Genomic DNA, 17,453 nt, shown 5'->3' on the forward strand with positions numbered 1-17,453 from the left:
AGATGGATTCAAGCTGTAGTCTGATGTTTTTAAGTTTACCTCTGCATTTTAAAACAGTGGGTGAAAAACTAATACTAGATTGAAAGGTCTAAACATACTGAAACTATATGAAATGCTCTTCTAGTTGCATTATTTGACATTTTTATATCAATATGTAGCAATGAAAGAAGAAAGTTGCTTGCTTCTAACTACCACTTAAATAGAATTTAAAAAATCGAGCTCTTTTAAAAAGATTCACAGGCAGGATGTGTGTATACATATGTGTTTGTTTATACTGCCAACATATGCATGGTATTTTCTGCATAGATTAAGTCCCAAGCAGTGCTTCAGTACAGTTCAGGGGAAAATCTAACTCAACCATCTTATTTTGTAATCGCACCATCCTGTGGCAGTCTGCGGTATTGCCTCAGCGTTCTGTCAGTACAAGGCCAGCATTAATTTCAAAGATTGCAAATATGTCCCCGTCTGCTAAACTGGGACCTGGGTTTCTTACCCCAGCTCAGAAAGCACCTTGCTGTAGACTCAGATACAGCATGTATTTCAGGACATTGGTTTGAGTATACAAGTCTTCCTATTATTTTTTTTTCTTCTCTCCTTGGCATCCTGCCTTTCCATTTCTCTCTCAGTTCCCCTGCAGGAGAGCCTAAGTTTTTAGTGCACAACTGAGCCCAGAGCATTACTCTGCCAGTACTGAATACTGAAATGTGAAAGTTCATAAACTGCACAGTGTTGGGCTGCTTTCCTTGTTGTTTCCCACCCGACCCCTTTTTTCCCCCCCATCAGCTGTGCCCTCAAGGAGCAAGTATTTTACTTCACACTAAGGGACTGGTGTGGAAATTATACTTAGGTACTACCCAAAGCGTGGTTCTGGCAATAGAGAGAAGATGCTGTTGCTTCTTCTGGGAGACCTATGGATCAGTTTTTGATAGTTCTTTGGTAATTTTTCTTACTCTGTTTGAATCTTGTATTTTCAAAGGACCTCTGTAGTTTAATGCAAATAATCCCTGGAAAGATATGATTCAGCTCTTCAGCAAGGCCTGGGAAGATACCCTGTTTGCTAAAGATAAATAATAAGAAGAATCTTGAGAAAGACCAAAAATGCAGAGCAATTGGAGTTCAATTCTTCGCAGATTCACAGCCTGTGTTCCCTTCCCTTTCATGCTGCAGTGTAGGGCACTGTATTAAAGCTGCCAGTTCTCATCTGCTCTCTGCAACTGCTGCTCTCCTTCACAGTCTGAATAGCAAATGTATTTCCCTCTGTACTTGCTTTTTGCTTTCCTGATACACCAACAAACTTATGAAACTCAAGAGCTCTATGGATGATCTGCATCTTGGGCAAGGATGAATAGTGACAACTGCTGGGACATGCATGCCATCTGTGTGCTCTGAACACCAGGACTAAAAGCAACAAAAAGACATGTAAGCAAGTACCTGAGAGGAGAAAAGGATCTGTGTTTTAAGACTCCGAGCTATGTGGTTGGTAATGAATTTTGCTTGTCAAGATGTCAAGAAGAGGTTTTTAGTTTGCATCTGGACTGGGGAAAGGTACAAGGCAAAGGATAAATGCCAAATCTGAGCTAGCATTTGAAATCTCATAAAATAGTTCAGCTATATCTAGTTTCGTGTATAATACTGTTTCTTACACGTTTGATATGCATCCAAGAAGGGCAAATAACACAGGATTCTCAGTTTAGATCCACGCCTGGCTAGGCCTGCAGTCCAGGGTTGCAACCTAGGGATTAGAATTTGCACCTTCTTTAAAAAATGCAGATTTGAGTTAATGCTTTATTTATAATTTTTCTGAAGAAAGCACTTTGATACATGTTTTGGAATTTTGGCTGGCAATTTTTCATGGTTGAAATAGCATTGTTTTCTGGGAATTTATTTCTTGCGGGTGGTGGTGGTAGTTAACATTTACATGTATACAGTGCTTATCACTGCTCTTCTTCTGTTTTGACTTAGATTGCACATACCATAGCATGTTAATCTAAGGTTGTTCCCATCATTGTTGTTAAGATTTAACTTAGTAAAAGCCATTCTAGTTTTAATAGAGATCATTCCCAAATAAGCTTTGCTAGAGGTATGTTAATCATTAAGTGCATCAGATACCAGTGGTTCCCTCTGTGAGACTGCAAATGTTAAAAAGTTCTAAGTATGGAGTCCTCAAAGAAAAAAAGAAAACATACAGTGATGTGCATCATAGAAATGTCTGTGCATTAGTTATTTCTTATGAATTAAAGCAGTGTAATTCAGTATCTGTTTTTCAAACTCTTCAGAAGTCAGAAGGAAGGGTATCAGCTTGCAGTACAACTTCTTACCTGAACCAGGGAAAGCATGTAGAACATTCCAGTAAGGAAGGATTTTAAGAAATGCCCGAGTAGTTAAGTTCAGAGGAGTTGGAAGTAACAAAAGAGAGATTTCTTCACACAAATTTGTATTTTTTTTATCTATTTCTATACTTTTCTTTTCACAGAAGCACTCCTAAGTTACCCCGATGTTATCTTACATGCTATGGAAAGATTTAAGGAAGTTTTATTGCATACCTAACCTGTGGTTTTGTTCTTTGTCCTGTCTTCTTACTTTTAACACACCTGCTAATGAGCCTAGAATGCTATTAGATATATCCAAAAAGAACTTAAATTTCCATAAATGGAATTGCAACAAAGCATATGTTATATCAGCTCTTTGACCTTCAGCCCTAAAATGTTAGTTGTCATTCTAGCATTCAGACATGTTCTGAATTCGAGCAACTTGCAGTGGTTTGTCTTATTCTGTATAAGATGGAGCTAAAATTCATTTCTCGAGGATTTACCATTGTGTGTACAGAGCATATCCATGTTTTCTGTTTCTCTTCTGGTACAGCTGAAAGGCAGAGTAGTCTTTTTGTGGGAGCTCACAGGAAGAAAACGCATGCCAGGAAAAGACCTGTAATTCAGATGAAGTTTGGACTGAACACATAGAATATATGGTCTTTAGAAGTTGCTTGCTTAATGGTCCTATCAAAGGAGGCAGTGATACAGTGGAACTGAGACATGCTGGGGATGTTTTGGGAGCTAGAGCCACCTCTGCTAGGAGAATAATCCCCACTGTGTAAATATAATGCCTGGCTGCTGCCTTGGGTCAGAATGAAGTGCGTCTTGCAGTTAAGCCAGACTTTGCATGATTGGTGTGAGATGCATGTAAATGACAGCTGGGATCTCAACACCTATGTCTGCAAATTGGGCCCAATTTGTAATTATTTATAATAATACATTGACAGAGTTGATGGACTCTTGTTTGCAGGTACCTTCTAAGTTCTTTACAAGACAATAAAACTAAAACCAGATCACAGATATGATCTATAAATATATATAATGCTGACAGTAAAATCTGGGATGACAATCAAAATGTTAAGTAGCTTTTGGCCTGTAATTTGCATTCTCCTGGTTCACACTGAGGACCTACTGTATTCCAACCCAACAGCAATACAGATGTGCACACGGTGGCATCGCTGCTGAAGTTGTACCTAAGGGAACTCCCAGAGCCAGTCATACCATACGCAAAATATGAAGATTTTCTTTCCTGTGCCAAAATGCTCAGCAAGGAGGAAGAAACGGTGAGTTTGCACTTTGAGTAGTATGATGAATTAAAAGGCTAGCGTGTTATAAGCTGTTACAATTTTGAGAAAGAGACAAGGTGCTGATTACCTATCCTCATTTAAGGTGTGCTTGAACTAATTGACACCATCTTTGTATGCAAGTTGTTGCTACCAATGTGTTTGGAAGTCTGAATTAAAACACAACATACCCTTTGCTGTGTTTATTCCATGTCACCAAAACCAGTTCAAATGAACATCACTGTGGTCAATAACTTCCAGCTTGCATGGAAGACACTTTGTTTTCTTTCAATGGATCATTATCCTGAACTGTAAGAGCTCGAGTTTTAGGAGCTGCTGTTCAACTCTTGCAAAAAAATGAGGGGTAAGCATTTTAGGATGACACATTTCTTCTAAGCATTTGAAGATGATACATTTTACTAACTTTTGCTTATAGACCAAAGGAATCTATTCATTGCCTATCATTGAATCAGAAGGCATCATAAAGATGTCTAAAGTAGGCCACCTTCCAAAATTTCTTTACATTTGCATAACATAGTATGTGATAGAATCCCTATTTTGTTCATCTATGTGCCCTGCAGTGGCATAGGGTACTGTATATTAGTCTGAAGAAGTACTAAATGAAATTAAGTGCTTGATTTTACATTGTTCTGTGTGTTTATCAGTATTCAAGTCAGCCAGACATTTTTTCTTCCAAGTAAATATAAATAGGCTCATTCTTTTGATTGCAGTCTTTTCCTCTAACTTTCTAAGGTTATTCTTTCTGTTTAATTGCATTTTGACATTTCAAATACTGCTAGAACTGGACCCTTCCACAGAATCACAGAATCATCTAGGTTGGAAGAGACCTCCAAGATCACCAAGTCCAACCTCTGACCCAACACTAACAAGTCCTTCGCTAAACCATATCACTAAGCTCTACATCTAAACGTCTTTTAAAGACCTCCAGGGATGGTGACTCAACCACTTCCCTGGGCAGCCCATTCCAATGCCTAACAACCCTTTCGGTAAAGAAGTTCTTCCTAATATCCAACCTAAACATCCCCTGGCACAACTTTAGCCCATTCCCCCTCGTCCTGTCACCAGGCACGTGGGAGAACAGACCAACCCCCACCTCTCTACAGCCTCCTTTAAGTTAACTGTAGAGAGCGATGAGGTCGCCCCTGAGCCTCCTCTTCTCCAGGCTGAACAACCCCAGCTCCCTCAGCCGCTCCTTGTAAGACTTGTTCTCCAGGCCCCTCACCAGCTTCGTTGCCCTTCTCTGGACTCGCTCGAGCACCTTGATGTTCTTCCTGTAGTGAGGGCCCAAAACTGAACACAGTACTCGAGGTGCGGCCTCACCAGAGCCGAGTACAGGGGGACAATCACTTCCCTAGCCCTGCTGGCCACGCTGCTGCTTATACAAGCCAGGATGCTGTTGGCCTTCTTGGCCACCTGAGCACACTGCTGGCTCATATTCAGCCGACTATCAACCAAGACTCCCAGGTCCTTCTCTGCCAGGCAGCTTTCCAGCCACTCATCTCCCAGCCTGCAGCGCTGCTTGGGGTTGTTGCAGCCCAGGTGCAGGACCCGGCACTTGGCCTTGTTGAACCTCATGCAGTTGGCCTCAGCCCATCGGTCCAGCCTATCCAGACCCTCCTGCAGAGCTTTCCTACCCTCGAGCAGACCGACACATGCACCTAACTTGGTGTCTGTCATTTGCAAACTTACTGAGGGTGCACTCGATCAGATCACTCATCCAGATCATTGATAAAGATACTGAAGAGAACTGGCCCTAGTACTGAGCCCTAGTAACCGGCCTCCAACTGGATTTAACTCCATTCACCACGATTCTTTGGGCCCAGCTATCCAGCCAGATTTTAAGCCAGCGAAGCGTACGCCAGTCCAAGCCATGAGCAGCCAGTTTCTTGAGGAGAATGTTGTGGGAAACGGTGTCAAAAGCCTTACTGAAGTCAAGGTAGACCACATCCACAGCCTGTTCCTCGTCCACTAAGCATGTCACTTTGTCACAGAAGGAGATCAGGTTTGTCAAGCAGGACCTGCCTTTCATAAACCCATGCTGACTGGGCCTGATTGCCTGGTTGCCCTGCATGTGCTGCGTGATGACACTCAAGATAATCTGCTCCATGAGTTTCCCCGGCACCGAAGTCAGACTGACAGGCCTACAGTTTTCCAGGTCCACCCTCCAGCCCTTCTTGTAGATGGGCGTCACATTTGCTAGCCGCCTGGGACCTCCCCTGATAGCCAGGACTGCCGATAAATGGTGGAAAGTGGCTTGGCCAGCTCTTCCGCCAGATCTCTCAGTACCCTCGGGTGGATCCCATCCGGCCCAATTAACTGAGAGGAGTATGAGTCCCTCCTTTCTGAGGGGCCCTCTCTTTTCTGAGCCTTCATTTAATGCCTGCCAAAAGCAGAGGTGGTAATTGCTCCCCTCTAATGGGATGGGGGGAAGAAAGGTCTTTGGAAACCATCTTCTCTGGTCCTGATCTCTTAAACCCTCTGAATGCAGGCTGGGTGCTTGGCTAGCCTTTACAGCTCAGGGTCAGCAGCTTGCAAAAGGTGGGAGCAGAAGTTTCAGCTGGTTTGATTTTACTTGCTCTTTGCACAAGTTATGGCAGGGGATCCTCAGAGCTTGGTTTAAGTTGCGGCTATCTGCTTTGCATCTGTTTTTTATGTCTTTAACTACCGATAGCTCCAACGTAAAGGCACCTGACAGTGCTGCAGTTTGCCACTGCATGTTTTATGCAGTGATATTCATTCTTATATTTTCATTCATTTGATACTAGTTTACTTGAGAGTGTATTTTTGTAGTTGGTTTGCAACTATGCTGTGAAGCATTTTCACAATTATATTTTGAAATCAAAAATCAAATCACAGTGGCCTTGTGGTGCTGGAGTTGGTACTGGCAGTGTGCAGTAATCAGCACTACAGAAAATGAGCCTTTTCAATCCTGTTTTTAGTGGCTTAGCAATCCAGCTGTAAAACTGACTAGGTTTTCAGTTCATCTTTCTCCATATAGAAGTTAAAAGAGTAGTCACTGTTAAAGGAAAGAGCTGTGCGTTTTTTCTTAGCCTACAAGTAGCAAACTCGTGCTGTTGTGGTCTGTCCATCTTGAATGGCATTTTGTTCATAACGTGCTGTAATTCAGACCCCATGGATGTTGGCAAAGCACCAAAACACCATACTGAACAAGAGTTTAAAGACGCTGGTTGGCAAGGACCATAGCCAGGGGCTGTTTCCACAGAGCACAGAAATTACTGTGTGCAGTTCTGCTCATCACATTCCCAAGGTGGGCACAAACTGGAATAGCTGTTTATTAGTCTGATTCTAGTATGGACCAGAACTAAGTTCATATATATATATATATAGTTTGTCATCTGAAAACACCAACTAATTCAAACCAGAACTGTTCCTCGAAGCCTCAGCCTTCTTATCATAAGGAGGAGGAATGGAGCTGCTGGTCAAAATAAGAAAGAGCGAAGGCAGAGGGCAAGATGGGATGAAACCAAGTCAGTTATATATGTATGCATTTTTATCCAGAGTTAATCCTTGTTAGCAGAATATAGCCGTCTCACCTCAAAATGAGTTCTACAAGCTGTTTCCAATGGTAACGTATATAGCATTTGTCTTACTACTGCAGTTTCAGTGATGTGTTTATTGTCTTGTAATTGGAATTGCTGACATTTTCTCAGTCTCTGTAGCAAAATACTAAGAAAACTCTGCCTCCCCACTGTGTTTTAAACCGCATATATAGGGCCTGAAAGAATTGGTGAAGCAAGTAAAGAGCCTGCCAGCTGTCAATTATAATCTACTGAAATACATCTGTAGGTAAGTACTCCTGCAAGAATATAAGAAAGGCAGAAGTAAATATATACCGTCTGCTTCATAGGACCCTGGTTTTCCCATTTCTAGCTACAGTTACTGGCCTTAGCTCTGCACTCCTGAAGCATGGTGTCATTGAAAACTGCACACGTCTGGTAGAATAGTTGTGTGGAAACATATAAGATCTTAAAAACAAGTCTTCAAGAGTTGCAATTTGTGAACTTAAAGGAAGTTCCCAACATTCAAAAAAAAAAAAAAAGAGAAAATTAGTATAAACAAACCATTATAAAAATTAATTAGTTGTTTGCATTTTGAAGATATTTTATGAGTCAAATAATTGATTGAATGAATATGCTGGAGAAAGTCACTATCTTCAAGAGAGTTATCTTAAAGTTAGTTCAGAGTGAGATTTTTTTTTTTATTGATGTATAATTTTTTAAAAAAATTAAGAAGCTGAGGAGAATAGCCTTGAGCTTTCATGACATTCCATGAGGATATGGAACGGAATACTTCAACAGTGTTAAGAAACTTTCATACATTGTGATTGTTTTTCTTTCCTCCCTTTTTAAATGTTCCTCAAAGGCATTTTTCTTTCACACAGATTCCTTGATGAAGTCCAGTCTTATTCAGGTGTAAACAAAATGAGCGTGCAGAATCTGGCTACTGTTTTTGGCCCCAACATCCTTCGCCCTAAAGTGGAAGATCCTTTGACTATCATGGAGGGTGAGTTGACTGTAAATAACCCAAGGTAGAAAGAAGGGATATCTTTAGATTTACAAACAGTACATACCAGTCTGTGCTGTATGAACAGTAAATTCTATATATTTGTCTCTACAGACACAGTGTTCTTCAATGTGAAGGAACTGCTGGGTTAAATCTTGCAAGATACTGTAAAAGTGACTGACATTTACAGCATTGCAAACAGATTTTGCATTAAATTCTGCTGCCTTGGCAACTTAATTAAAAATGTACTTTTCCTCTAAACACTTGCTACAGATACGGCATGTTCTTATTCAGCACATGTAGTAGAGGTGCAGTTAATATTTCACCTGCAGTTTTTAAGGATAAAGTTGGTGCAAGTTCATACTGCAGTGACCCATGTAGAAACCCCCAGAAGGCAGAGAAGTATTGCACGCCTTCTTACACAACAGTGATCAAATGGCTGCATTCTGTTATTTACAGCAGTGTCTAGCTGTAACGTTTTGCTGTCATTAGAACTAATATCACTGTCACAGTAAGATTTTTTTTTAAACCTTATGGTTTTCATTCTCCATAAATTACATGGTGCCTTTTCTCCCTCCAACCACTAATTTCTTAGTATTTATGATTTGCTTAACTTTCTCATAAATTAGGGCTGTACACTGACCTTGCACTGACAGTTTTACCAAAATTCAAAAAGGTAGTTTGTGATTGGTTTATTTGTGAGTGTGTGGATTTATTTTTTTCTTTGAATTTGAAGATTTTCCTCTTTCCAGATGTAATAATTCCCCATAGACTTTGTTTATTTACTTCTTTTATTTTTCTTTCTTTCTTCTGGGGTCCTGTATTTCCTCCTCCTTCCATTTGTCAACACAACAACTGTGTTGCTGAAGACAGAAACATGGTGTTTCCAAATCATGTAACAAAAGTGGTGAATACCCAGGGCAGCTGAACAGTATTCTGAACAGTAGCTTAAACAAGCCAGAAAGCTTTCTAATTTGGAAAGGGTTTTTAGTTGCCATCTGCACTGTCATGTCTGGGTTCTCATTGTCACAGGGAATGGTTTGATCATGCAATTGACTCAAAAGGCTTTGCAAGGGCAGGTGTCCAATTTACATGCACATTTGCTGTGACTGTGCATGAGTATCATCAATCTTTGCAGCTCCAAGTACCCTTAAAATTGCATTTGTGGCTTACCCTTTGTTTCTGTAGATACTTCTCTCAAATCCATCATGACCATCAGACATTGGGGTGCAGAGATAAGCTTCACAGTGTCCTTGAAGCCCTAGTTTAGGCATCTTACATCATCTCTCCATGGGAGATGGGAAATCCCATTGGGATAGGAAAAGGAGTTAGCCACTCATTTAATAATTGGAAAAAAAAAAGGTATCTTCTGGTTCTGTATTTTTTCGGAACTGGCTGCTGAGAGGAGTTTTTTGTTTAAGTTTGAGCAAGAAAGATGTTTTAAGTGGGTGGAAACAAAATACTGTTTTTGCAATGACTGAAGAAATTTCTCCATCCTGCTTCTCAACAGCCTAAAATGGTGGTGGCTGCTGTAGAAGATGGCATGGTTACTATACTCACTGAAGGGAAATACATTTTATTTTTTTTTTACTCATGAGAAACAGCTTTACTTAAACAGATTTATGACTTCTCCTTAGTTAAATGTACAGGAACTTTTAAGAGAGACTGCACATTGAACAGTGCAGCTGTGTTCTGAAGGAATACAGCTACACCTGCCAGGGGAATTACTAAGTGAATTTTCCTGCTGCATGATTCCTTTAATGCATGATTTTGCCTTAGCAAACAAACACACAAAAACACTAAAAAACTGTTTTCAAGTACCTGCCTGATTTGTCTCTTAGTAGTTTTATTTTAAAAGGCTAGGTTATAAAGATATTCCAAGTATTCCGAAGCAGTTGATATTACACAGTGGGAAACGACTGATTAAAAGAGCACGGCCTACCTCTGAAAGCTCTGCAGGAGTTTAAAAATGGGATGGTTCTGACTACCTTGACCTTGTTCCTGAAAGATTCTTAATAGTCCTTAACGAGGTTCAGTTTAAAGAAATAACAGTTGCACATCTTTATTATCCCAAGTCCAGTTATAAACGGTAGCATGTAAACTGCAGTGCAGCCAAGTGGTGTGCACAGCAAGGGGTTATTGGAGATGCAGTCATTTATTAAAGCAAGTAGCAAGCTGTGGTTCTATATAAGTTCCTTACCATGCCATAACGTGACAGTCTCCTGCTTGCATCTAGTCTCACTGCGTACTGGTTAAAGGCATTCACAAGAAATAAACTCCATCACATTATTGCGGTTTTGCTCCAGAAGACTGAATCTTCTGTGTTGCAGCAATGTGAATCCCACGCCTGCCGCCTTTCTGTTAATCTACTACATGAAAGTGCTTGGCCAAAATGGGACTTTGGTTTTAAGCGATTTCCACATTGAAACACATCACTTATAATGGCATTATTCTTTACTACTCATTATCTCCTTCTGTGGTTTTCTTGGGATGCAATAACTGGCACAGTAATAGCTCCTTTGCAAAAATTGTGGTTGTTTGGGGGTCTGTGAGGTGTGCTGGCTTGTTTTGATGGAAAGAAGAGGTGGTGCTCATCTGGCATGCTGGCCAGATGAATTTCAGGCATGTTGTATAGATTCAGAGTGTCATACAGATGGACATACTAAGTAAATGTTTGTGTAAATTGATTTTTTGCTAAGTATTTGTGGAATTTGACCCATAAAGTGCATTCATGCTCTAAATAAAACAGGTCATTAATAACCACGTGCTTGGTGCCTTCTTTCAGGTACGGTAGTAGTCCAGCAGCTGATGTCAGTGATGATAAGCAAGCATGAAGAGCTGTTTCCCAAGGACGCAGACCCTGAGATGGGACCTGAGGTGTGCAACAATAACAATGAAATGCCAAAGAAAGCAATCATGGGGCAGCTGCAGAACAAAGAGAATAACAACACCAAGGAGACAGCAGTGAGGCGCTGCTCCTGGGATAAACCTGAGTCTCCCCAAAGGGGAAGCGTGGACAATGAATCTCCGACTGCTCAGCCAGGCAGCAAGACAAATAGCCCCAGGAACAGCATCCAGAAATTAGATGTCACCAGAAGCCCACCGCTCATGGTGAAAAAAAATCCCGCTTTTAATAAAGGCAGTGGCATAGTCACCAACGGGTCATTCAGCAGCTCTGTGGAGGGCCAGGAGAAGAGCCAGACCTTACCCAACTGCACCCTGCAGAGCAGGAGAACGTCATCCCTGAAAGGAGCGGTGACTAAGATGGGCACACAGAGCATGCAGAACGGCGGTGTGCGGATGGGTGTTTCTAGCACTGACGGGCTCACCACCACCCTCAGCAACCGGGCCGCGGGCTGGGCACCCAATGGCTATGTCACGCTGAGGGACAACAAGCAAAAGGATTCAGTCAGTGAGTCGGGTCAGCACAACAGGCTCTCCACCTATGACAACGTCCACCAGCAGTTCTCTATGGTGAACTCTGACGACAAACAGAGCGTGGACAGTGCTACCTGGTCAACGTCATCTTGTGAAATATCCCTCCCCGAGCACTCCACCTCCTGTCGTTCATCCACCACCACCTGCCCAGAGCAGGACTTCTTTGCGGGTAACTTTGAAGACTCTGTGCTGGATGGACCACCAAATGAAGACCTCTCCAACCCAGGTGACTATGAGAACAAAAGTGACCGAAGGAGCGTGGGGGGCCACAGCAGCCGGGCCACCAGCAGCAGTGACAACAGCGAAACATTTGTGGCCAACAGTACTAACAATCACAGTGCTCTCCACAGCCTGGTGTCCAGCTTGAAGCAAGAGATGGCCAAGCAAAAACTAGAGTATGAGACAAGGTTAAAGAGGTAAGATGGTTTGGCTCTGCCATCTGATCGGCTCTTGCAGAGAAAAGAGGTGCCCTCTCTTACGGGTTGCTAAAAACCTGCACTAGCTGCAATCACTGCATGCTCTGCACTGAGTTTGCTGGCATATGGAATTGCTTTTCTGGTATCATGATCCAATTGGGTTTGTTTCAGAGCAACTGTTTGCCTCTGTTGCAAAACACTACACTGCACCAGAAATAAAGCCAGAACCTTAGGAGTTTGTGTGGAATCTGACTGACAAAATCAGTAGGCTCTTGCAATGATTTCATTACTCAGTGTCTGTCCTCCAGAGACCGAGGTGCAAGTGAGGTGCATCACCTTTCAGTGAAATCAGTCTTGCATTACTCCACGTGTAAGTTTTGGGACTGGGAGACTGTTCTAACCTCTCTCCAGAGTCCCTGTCCCTAGTCAGACAGTGCTACATCTGGGAGTTACCTCTGCTCACAGTCCCATTTCTGCACTGCTGCTTTGCCTGAGTCTTTCCTTCAAAGCTCAGGCCTGTTAGAGAAGACATGGGGGAGCCATGTCTTTGTGTACAGGCAGTGCACAGTCTTCTCAAACACAAGGTCGCTAGGGTAGATATAGTGATAAATAGATCAAAAGTAGGGTAACTTTTTAGGACAACAAACAAGCCAGGTTGATTGCAGGGTTTTTTGTTTGGTTTTTGAATTGTCAATCTGTATTCGTAAATACTGATACAGTAGATAAATCAACTGACAAACCTGAGTTGCAAAATAAAGGCATTCGGGGAGTTACTCTGACCTTTTACATTAAATTAGTGCAACTACAGTGGGAGCTGGGAGTCAACACTTCCAGAAGTAAAAGGCTTACTTAAGCTATTTGCTGGAGAATTACATGAAGCTGTTTGCCACTGTGCACTGTAACCAGTGGCTGCCATCATGCATTTTCTAAACGAGCTATGGAGGAGAGAGTGCCATATGGGAAGGGATCATTGATGAAGACATAGTTTGTAGATACACCTCTTGGAAATTCAATATAAGCTTTGTAATTGAAAAGGCAAATGCATGAGTTTGTGGTGGTGTGCATTTCTGCACAAGTGAATGAAAGGAGTGCTGTTCAGGAGCTGTTTGCTTTTATTTCGGTTTCTGCAGCTTGGAGCAGAGAAATCTCACCTTGGAGACTGAATTGATGGCCCTACACGAAGAGCTGGATCAAGAGCGGAAGAAGTTCACAATGGTAGAAATCAAAATGCGTAATGCAGAACGGGCCAAAGAAGATGCAGAGAAGAGGAATGACATGCTGCAGAAGGAAATGGAGCAGTTTTTCTCCACTTTTGGAGAACTTACAGTAGAGCCTCGCAGACCAGAAAGAGGCAACACCATCTGGATCCAGTGAGCATTGGAGGCTTGGACTGTGGGACCTCAGGGAAGGGCTTGTGGGTATTACACTGCATCAGGTGGCTGGTCACCTGTCTGAGGCTAGTACTCGACATAATGTTATAAATCCTTGAAGGAGGAAATCATAGACATTAACCATTCATATCTACAGCGTGTACTTATCAAGTTATGCTCTTTGAATGCTTCATAAGACTACTGTCAAGTGTTACAACTGGATATGTGTATATAAATTTAAAAAAAAGAATCACCTTAGAGAGCAAGAGATGTATCTCAAGAAATATTTTAATGCAAGTCTTGTATTTAAACTGGTAAATTGAAATGTTGTTGCAATCAAGCTTTATATCAAGGCTTTTCTCCCTTGCACTTAACATAATAAGCTATTTTTGGCATTGTGTTACCATCAGCTTATTTTGTATATCAAATGTTGTTTTTTTGTTTTGTTTTGTTCCCCCCTCTAGCTGGGGAGTGAAGATAAACAGATACGTTAAGGTATGTGTGCCGATGGTTAACCCTCTGCGTCGTTTTTAAAAAAGACAGCAGGATGAGAAACAGCAGTATGCTGTGGGTAACAAATGTACTGATCTAACAAAATTTCCACCTGGCTAGAAATTACCAGAGCACCCATATCGAACACCCTGTAAGGATGTCAGGCCACTGAAATCAGACAGTTAGTGTTGAAAGGTGCTTGTATGGGAGGAAGTGTGGGTAGTGAAGTGTAAGAAGTTGAAAGAGGGGAAAAGGGAATGTAAGGGGAAGTTGGTTGAAGATATGGCTAGCGCTTTTTGGGGTACCCTAACACAGCCCTGCGCCTGATCACTGCAGCTCAGAGCAGGAATGTAAACCATTTGCTCTGACCACATTTACATCTGTCTTACCTCAGCATCCTGGGTGAAAGGAGCCTTTCCTGTAGCGCTTGCAAACAGACAGATGGAGTGGGTGAACGGGACATTTGGACAGCCTTAGTAATGTGATGGATGCTGAACAAAACACAAAACCACACAACTGATGAGCAGAATAGAAATTACCAGGGCTTGTATCAGAAGCAGCAAACAAGGAAGAAAACACACGGACTTTAACCACCCGTATTTACAGTGCACTTTAGCAACTTTCACTGTTGGAGATGCATTACAACTGTGAAAGCAGCCAGGCTCATAGCGTCACCAAGGAAACACCCAGAGGGAACGGCGTGGAGCCTAACAGCATGCAGACTGCCAATGAAAAAATCCAAAGTTGTGCTGTAAATTAATAACCTTTTTGGCATCTTTACATAGAGTAAGTATGACCGGTATTTTCTATACCATGCTAAAGATTTTTTTTTGTTTCTTAACTTTGTGTTTAGGGCTGCGAGTTTTATTTTTAGAGGGTTGTTGAAACATTTTGGCTTCCCTCTAGTGTCACTGAAATGTATTACAGTTATTTTCAAACTCCAGTTGAGAAAGAACTCTAAATGTAGCCTCAAAGAGGCTACAATGTCCATGGTTGTACCATGGACATTAGACAAATATTAATTAGACGTGGGAAGCAAATATGAGGTCCACGTTTCAGAGAAATAACAACTGGGAGTGGAGCATTCCACTTGGTGCTTGCGGATGCATTGTTTGTGTTATCTGAGGTTCAGAGGCTCCAGTCAGGGTGCCTGTTGTGCTAATTACTGTAAACAAGTCTAGTGCACATCCAGTCTGTATGCAAATGAGAACAACTCAGGGAGAGACCAAGGTAAGAGGAAGTAGAATGTTTTGCATTGGCTAGCAGCAATCATGAAAAGTCCATGCAATGGTAAGAGAAGGAAACATTACCACGTTAATTATGTCTGTGTTACCAAAGCCTTGGTATCATATGCAGTAAGCCTCAAAGTCAATTCAGAATTTATGTAGAATCTGAAATCTGTTGGCATGACAGCAAAGTCTCTGAGATGTGTATTTTTGTAATTGGGATTCCTATTTTCAGACTAGAGGTATATCTTAGCCCGTGCAGCAGTATGTAAGGTGCAGAAAGTCCTGCTTCCTCAGTCACAGTAAACTAAATTTTTCCTTTTCATTTCCTCTAGCACTCTCTCTGCTGTTCAAGCTCTCATGCTCTCCTGTATTTTAAACACAACTGCATTGACTAGTTGAAGGACCTGCATAAACAATGACCTAGAGCTCCGCCACACAGGCAAGGCAGAAGGTGGCCCCTGAGACAGTGGGAAAGGTGCTGCTCTGAGGTTACCAGCTGCTAGGATGGCTAAAGTGACAGCTCCTTGGTAAAATTGCATTTCGTGTCCACAGCTGCCTCCAGTGCCTTGGGCTATACAATATATATGGAAGAAGGGAAGGTGTTCAAGGTGCATGTACTCTCTCTGTTCAATTTGGATTATCTTCGGTTTTCACAGGAAAAAACCTGGAAGCTTCCAGTGATCTCATCGTCTGCATTCTTTCCTTATATGTTTGAACAGGTTTATTCTTACGCTTTGGTTTCTGAATCCAGATTGTTGCTTTCTGAAGCTTAGTTCCTGGTCTACCACAAACTTTAAAAATGCATTTCAGAGTGTTTTTGCTTATCTTCAGGTCTTTTCACTCAAGATGCCCAAGATGGTTTATAAGACAAACTATTTCAGTGAAAATCTTCATTTTTGGTGTATATAGAGATATAGAGCCTGCTCATTTTTGTATAATTTTTTTTGAGATTGCTATTAAACACACTTCATTCAGACTGGCTGATGATAACCTCAGTGATTTCTTTAGGGCATAATCCTTGAGAATTTTTTTGTTTTGCAGGTACTGTAGACAAGTGGTTCCCCATGTGAATTTTGTGTAGGGGTGAGGATGGAGTAGGCCTGGCTCTTTCTGACCAATGGCAGGCTAAGAAGTCAGTGAATATCTGTTTTTTTTTTTTGTTGTTTTTTTTTTTTCTTTCTTTCTCCTACGGCTGTATCACAAGGATCTTGATCTACTTTGAAATTAGGACTTAGTCTTGGAAGAAAATAGAAACCATTAGTAGCCGTTATGGTCACACATAACTAGCTAGCATTTTCAGTCACCTGGATGCAGAAGTAATTTTCCATAGCCAGGATGTCCTCTGGAAGGTCTTTGTTGCTCTGGGAGCACCTCAGCTTTCTGTCTGTTTAGCCATGCTCCTTTTGGTGCCCATACCTTGACGGGTGTAAAACCGTTCCAGGTGCTGCTGTGATCTTCCAACCACCTGTTCTCGTACCCTACTTCTTAGTACTCTCTTCACTCAGCTCATACCATGGTGATCTGCTTCCAGGAGCTGAACCTGGACAGAGCTATTCTTTGGCTTAGCTTTCTCTTGTTTGAGGTCTCTGTACTGGCTCAGTACAGTATCAGTCAAGTTCACTGTGTAGCTATGCCATTTGGACTCAACTTCAACTGTGCTGGACCACACAGTTTCAAATATCTTTGAATGATTTTTTGGAAGCTGCTGTTAGGCAGGATTTGTTAATGTCTAGGTTCGAAGCTTGTCTTCACCTTAGGAAAGATATTCCAGTACTTGTAGTTCAGTTCCTCAAGGATCTTAGCTCCCAGTTGTATGGCTGAGTGCTATTTTCCCAAATTTCTTGCTTTGCAATCCAGGACAACAGTGACCAGAGAACAAAATCTGCTCCTTCTCATGTAGTAGGGTTGGAAAGGGGCAGGAGTTATTGACAAAACTAAGGTCAAAGCAACCTGAGCCCAAACATTCTGAAAATAACTATCAAGATTCTGTGCAGAGTATTTGTTGATCAGGACCTATCTTATGAAAGCAGTTTTTCCAGTAAGCTTAGTGTCAAGGTATTAAGTGAAAGTAAGGCTGTAGCTGAGATAACCATTTTTTCATCAGTCTCTGTAGCAGCACGAGTAAGGCCAAGCTGGCCATGTTACCTACCATGAGAGGACACTGAGAGATTTTCAGCTACCAATTATGAGAAGGTTTAAAAATAAATTTGCTTTCCCCTCTGTCTCATGGGAATTTCTGTGAACTCCCCAAACAAAAAATGTGTTCTGGGAGTTCACCAGAAAGCTCCAAGCTGGGAGCAGCACTTAAAAGCTCTGCCGTCTAGCCCAGCATCACTTTACCTTGTGCACAGTGCACAAGAGACAATAC

General features: G+C 41.8%; 1 protein-coding gene across 10 annotated transcripts in view; it reads left to right on the forward strand.

The window, feature by feature from the left end:
• The window catches only part of ARHGAP24 (Rho GTPase activating protein 24), a 181,852-nt gene extending 167,990 nt beyond the window's left edge, over positions 1–13,862 (forward strand). For all 10 annotated transcript variants that reach the window (XM_083836009.1, XM_083836006.1, XM_083836010.1 and 7 more), the window contains 5 exons: positions 3,463–3,595; positions 7,350–7,423; positions 8,019–8,140; positions 10,926–11,994; positions 13,125–13,862. In XM_083836009.1, coding sequence (XP_083692135.1) covers positions 3,463–3,595; positions 7,350–7,423; positions 8,019–8,140; positions 10,926–11,994; positions 13,125–13,368 — 1,642 coding nt within the window. In that variant the 3' untranslated portion in view covers positions 13,369–13,862. The remainder of the gene's footprint in view (positions 1–3,462; positions 3,596–7,349; positions 7,424–8,018; positions 8,141–10,925; positions 11,995–13,124) is intronic.
• Positions 13,863–17,453: the final 3,591 nt, after the last annotated feature.

Source organism: Anser anser, assembly GCF_964211835.1.
Source record: "Anser anser genome assembly, chromosome: 4".
NCBI lineage: Eukaryota > Metazoa > Chordata > Aves > Anseriformes > Anatidae > Anser > Anser anser.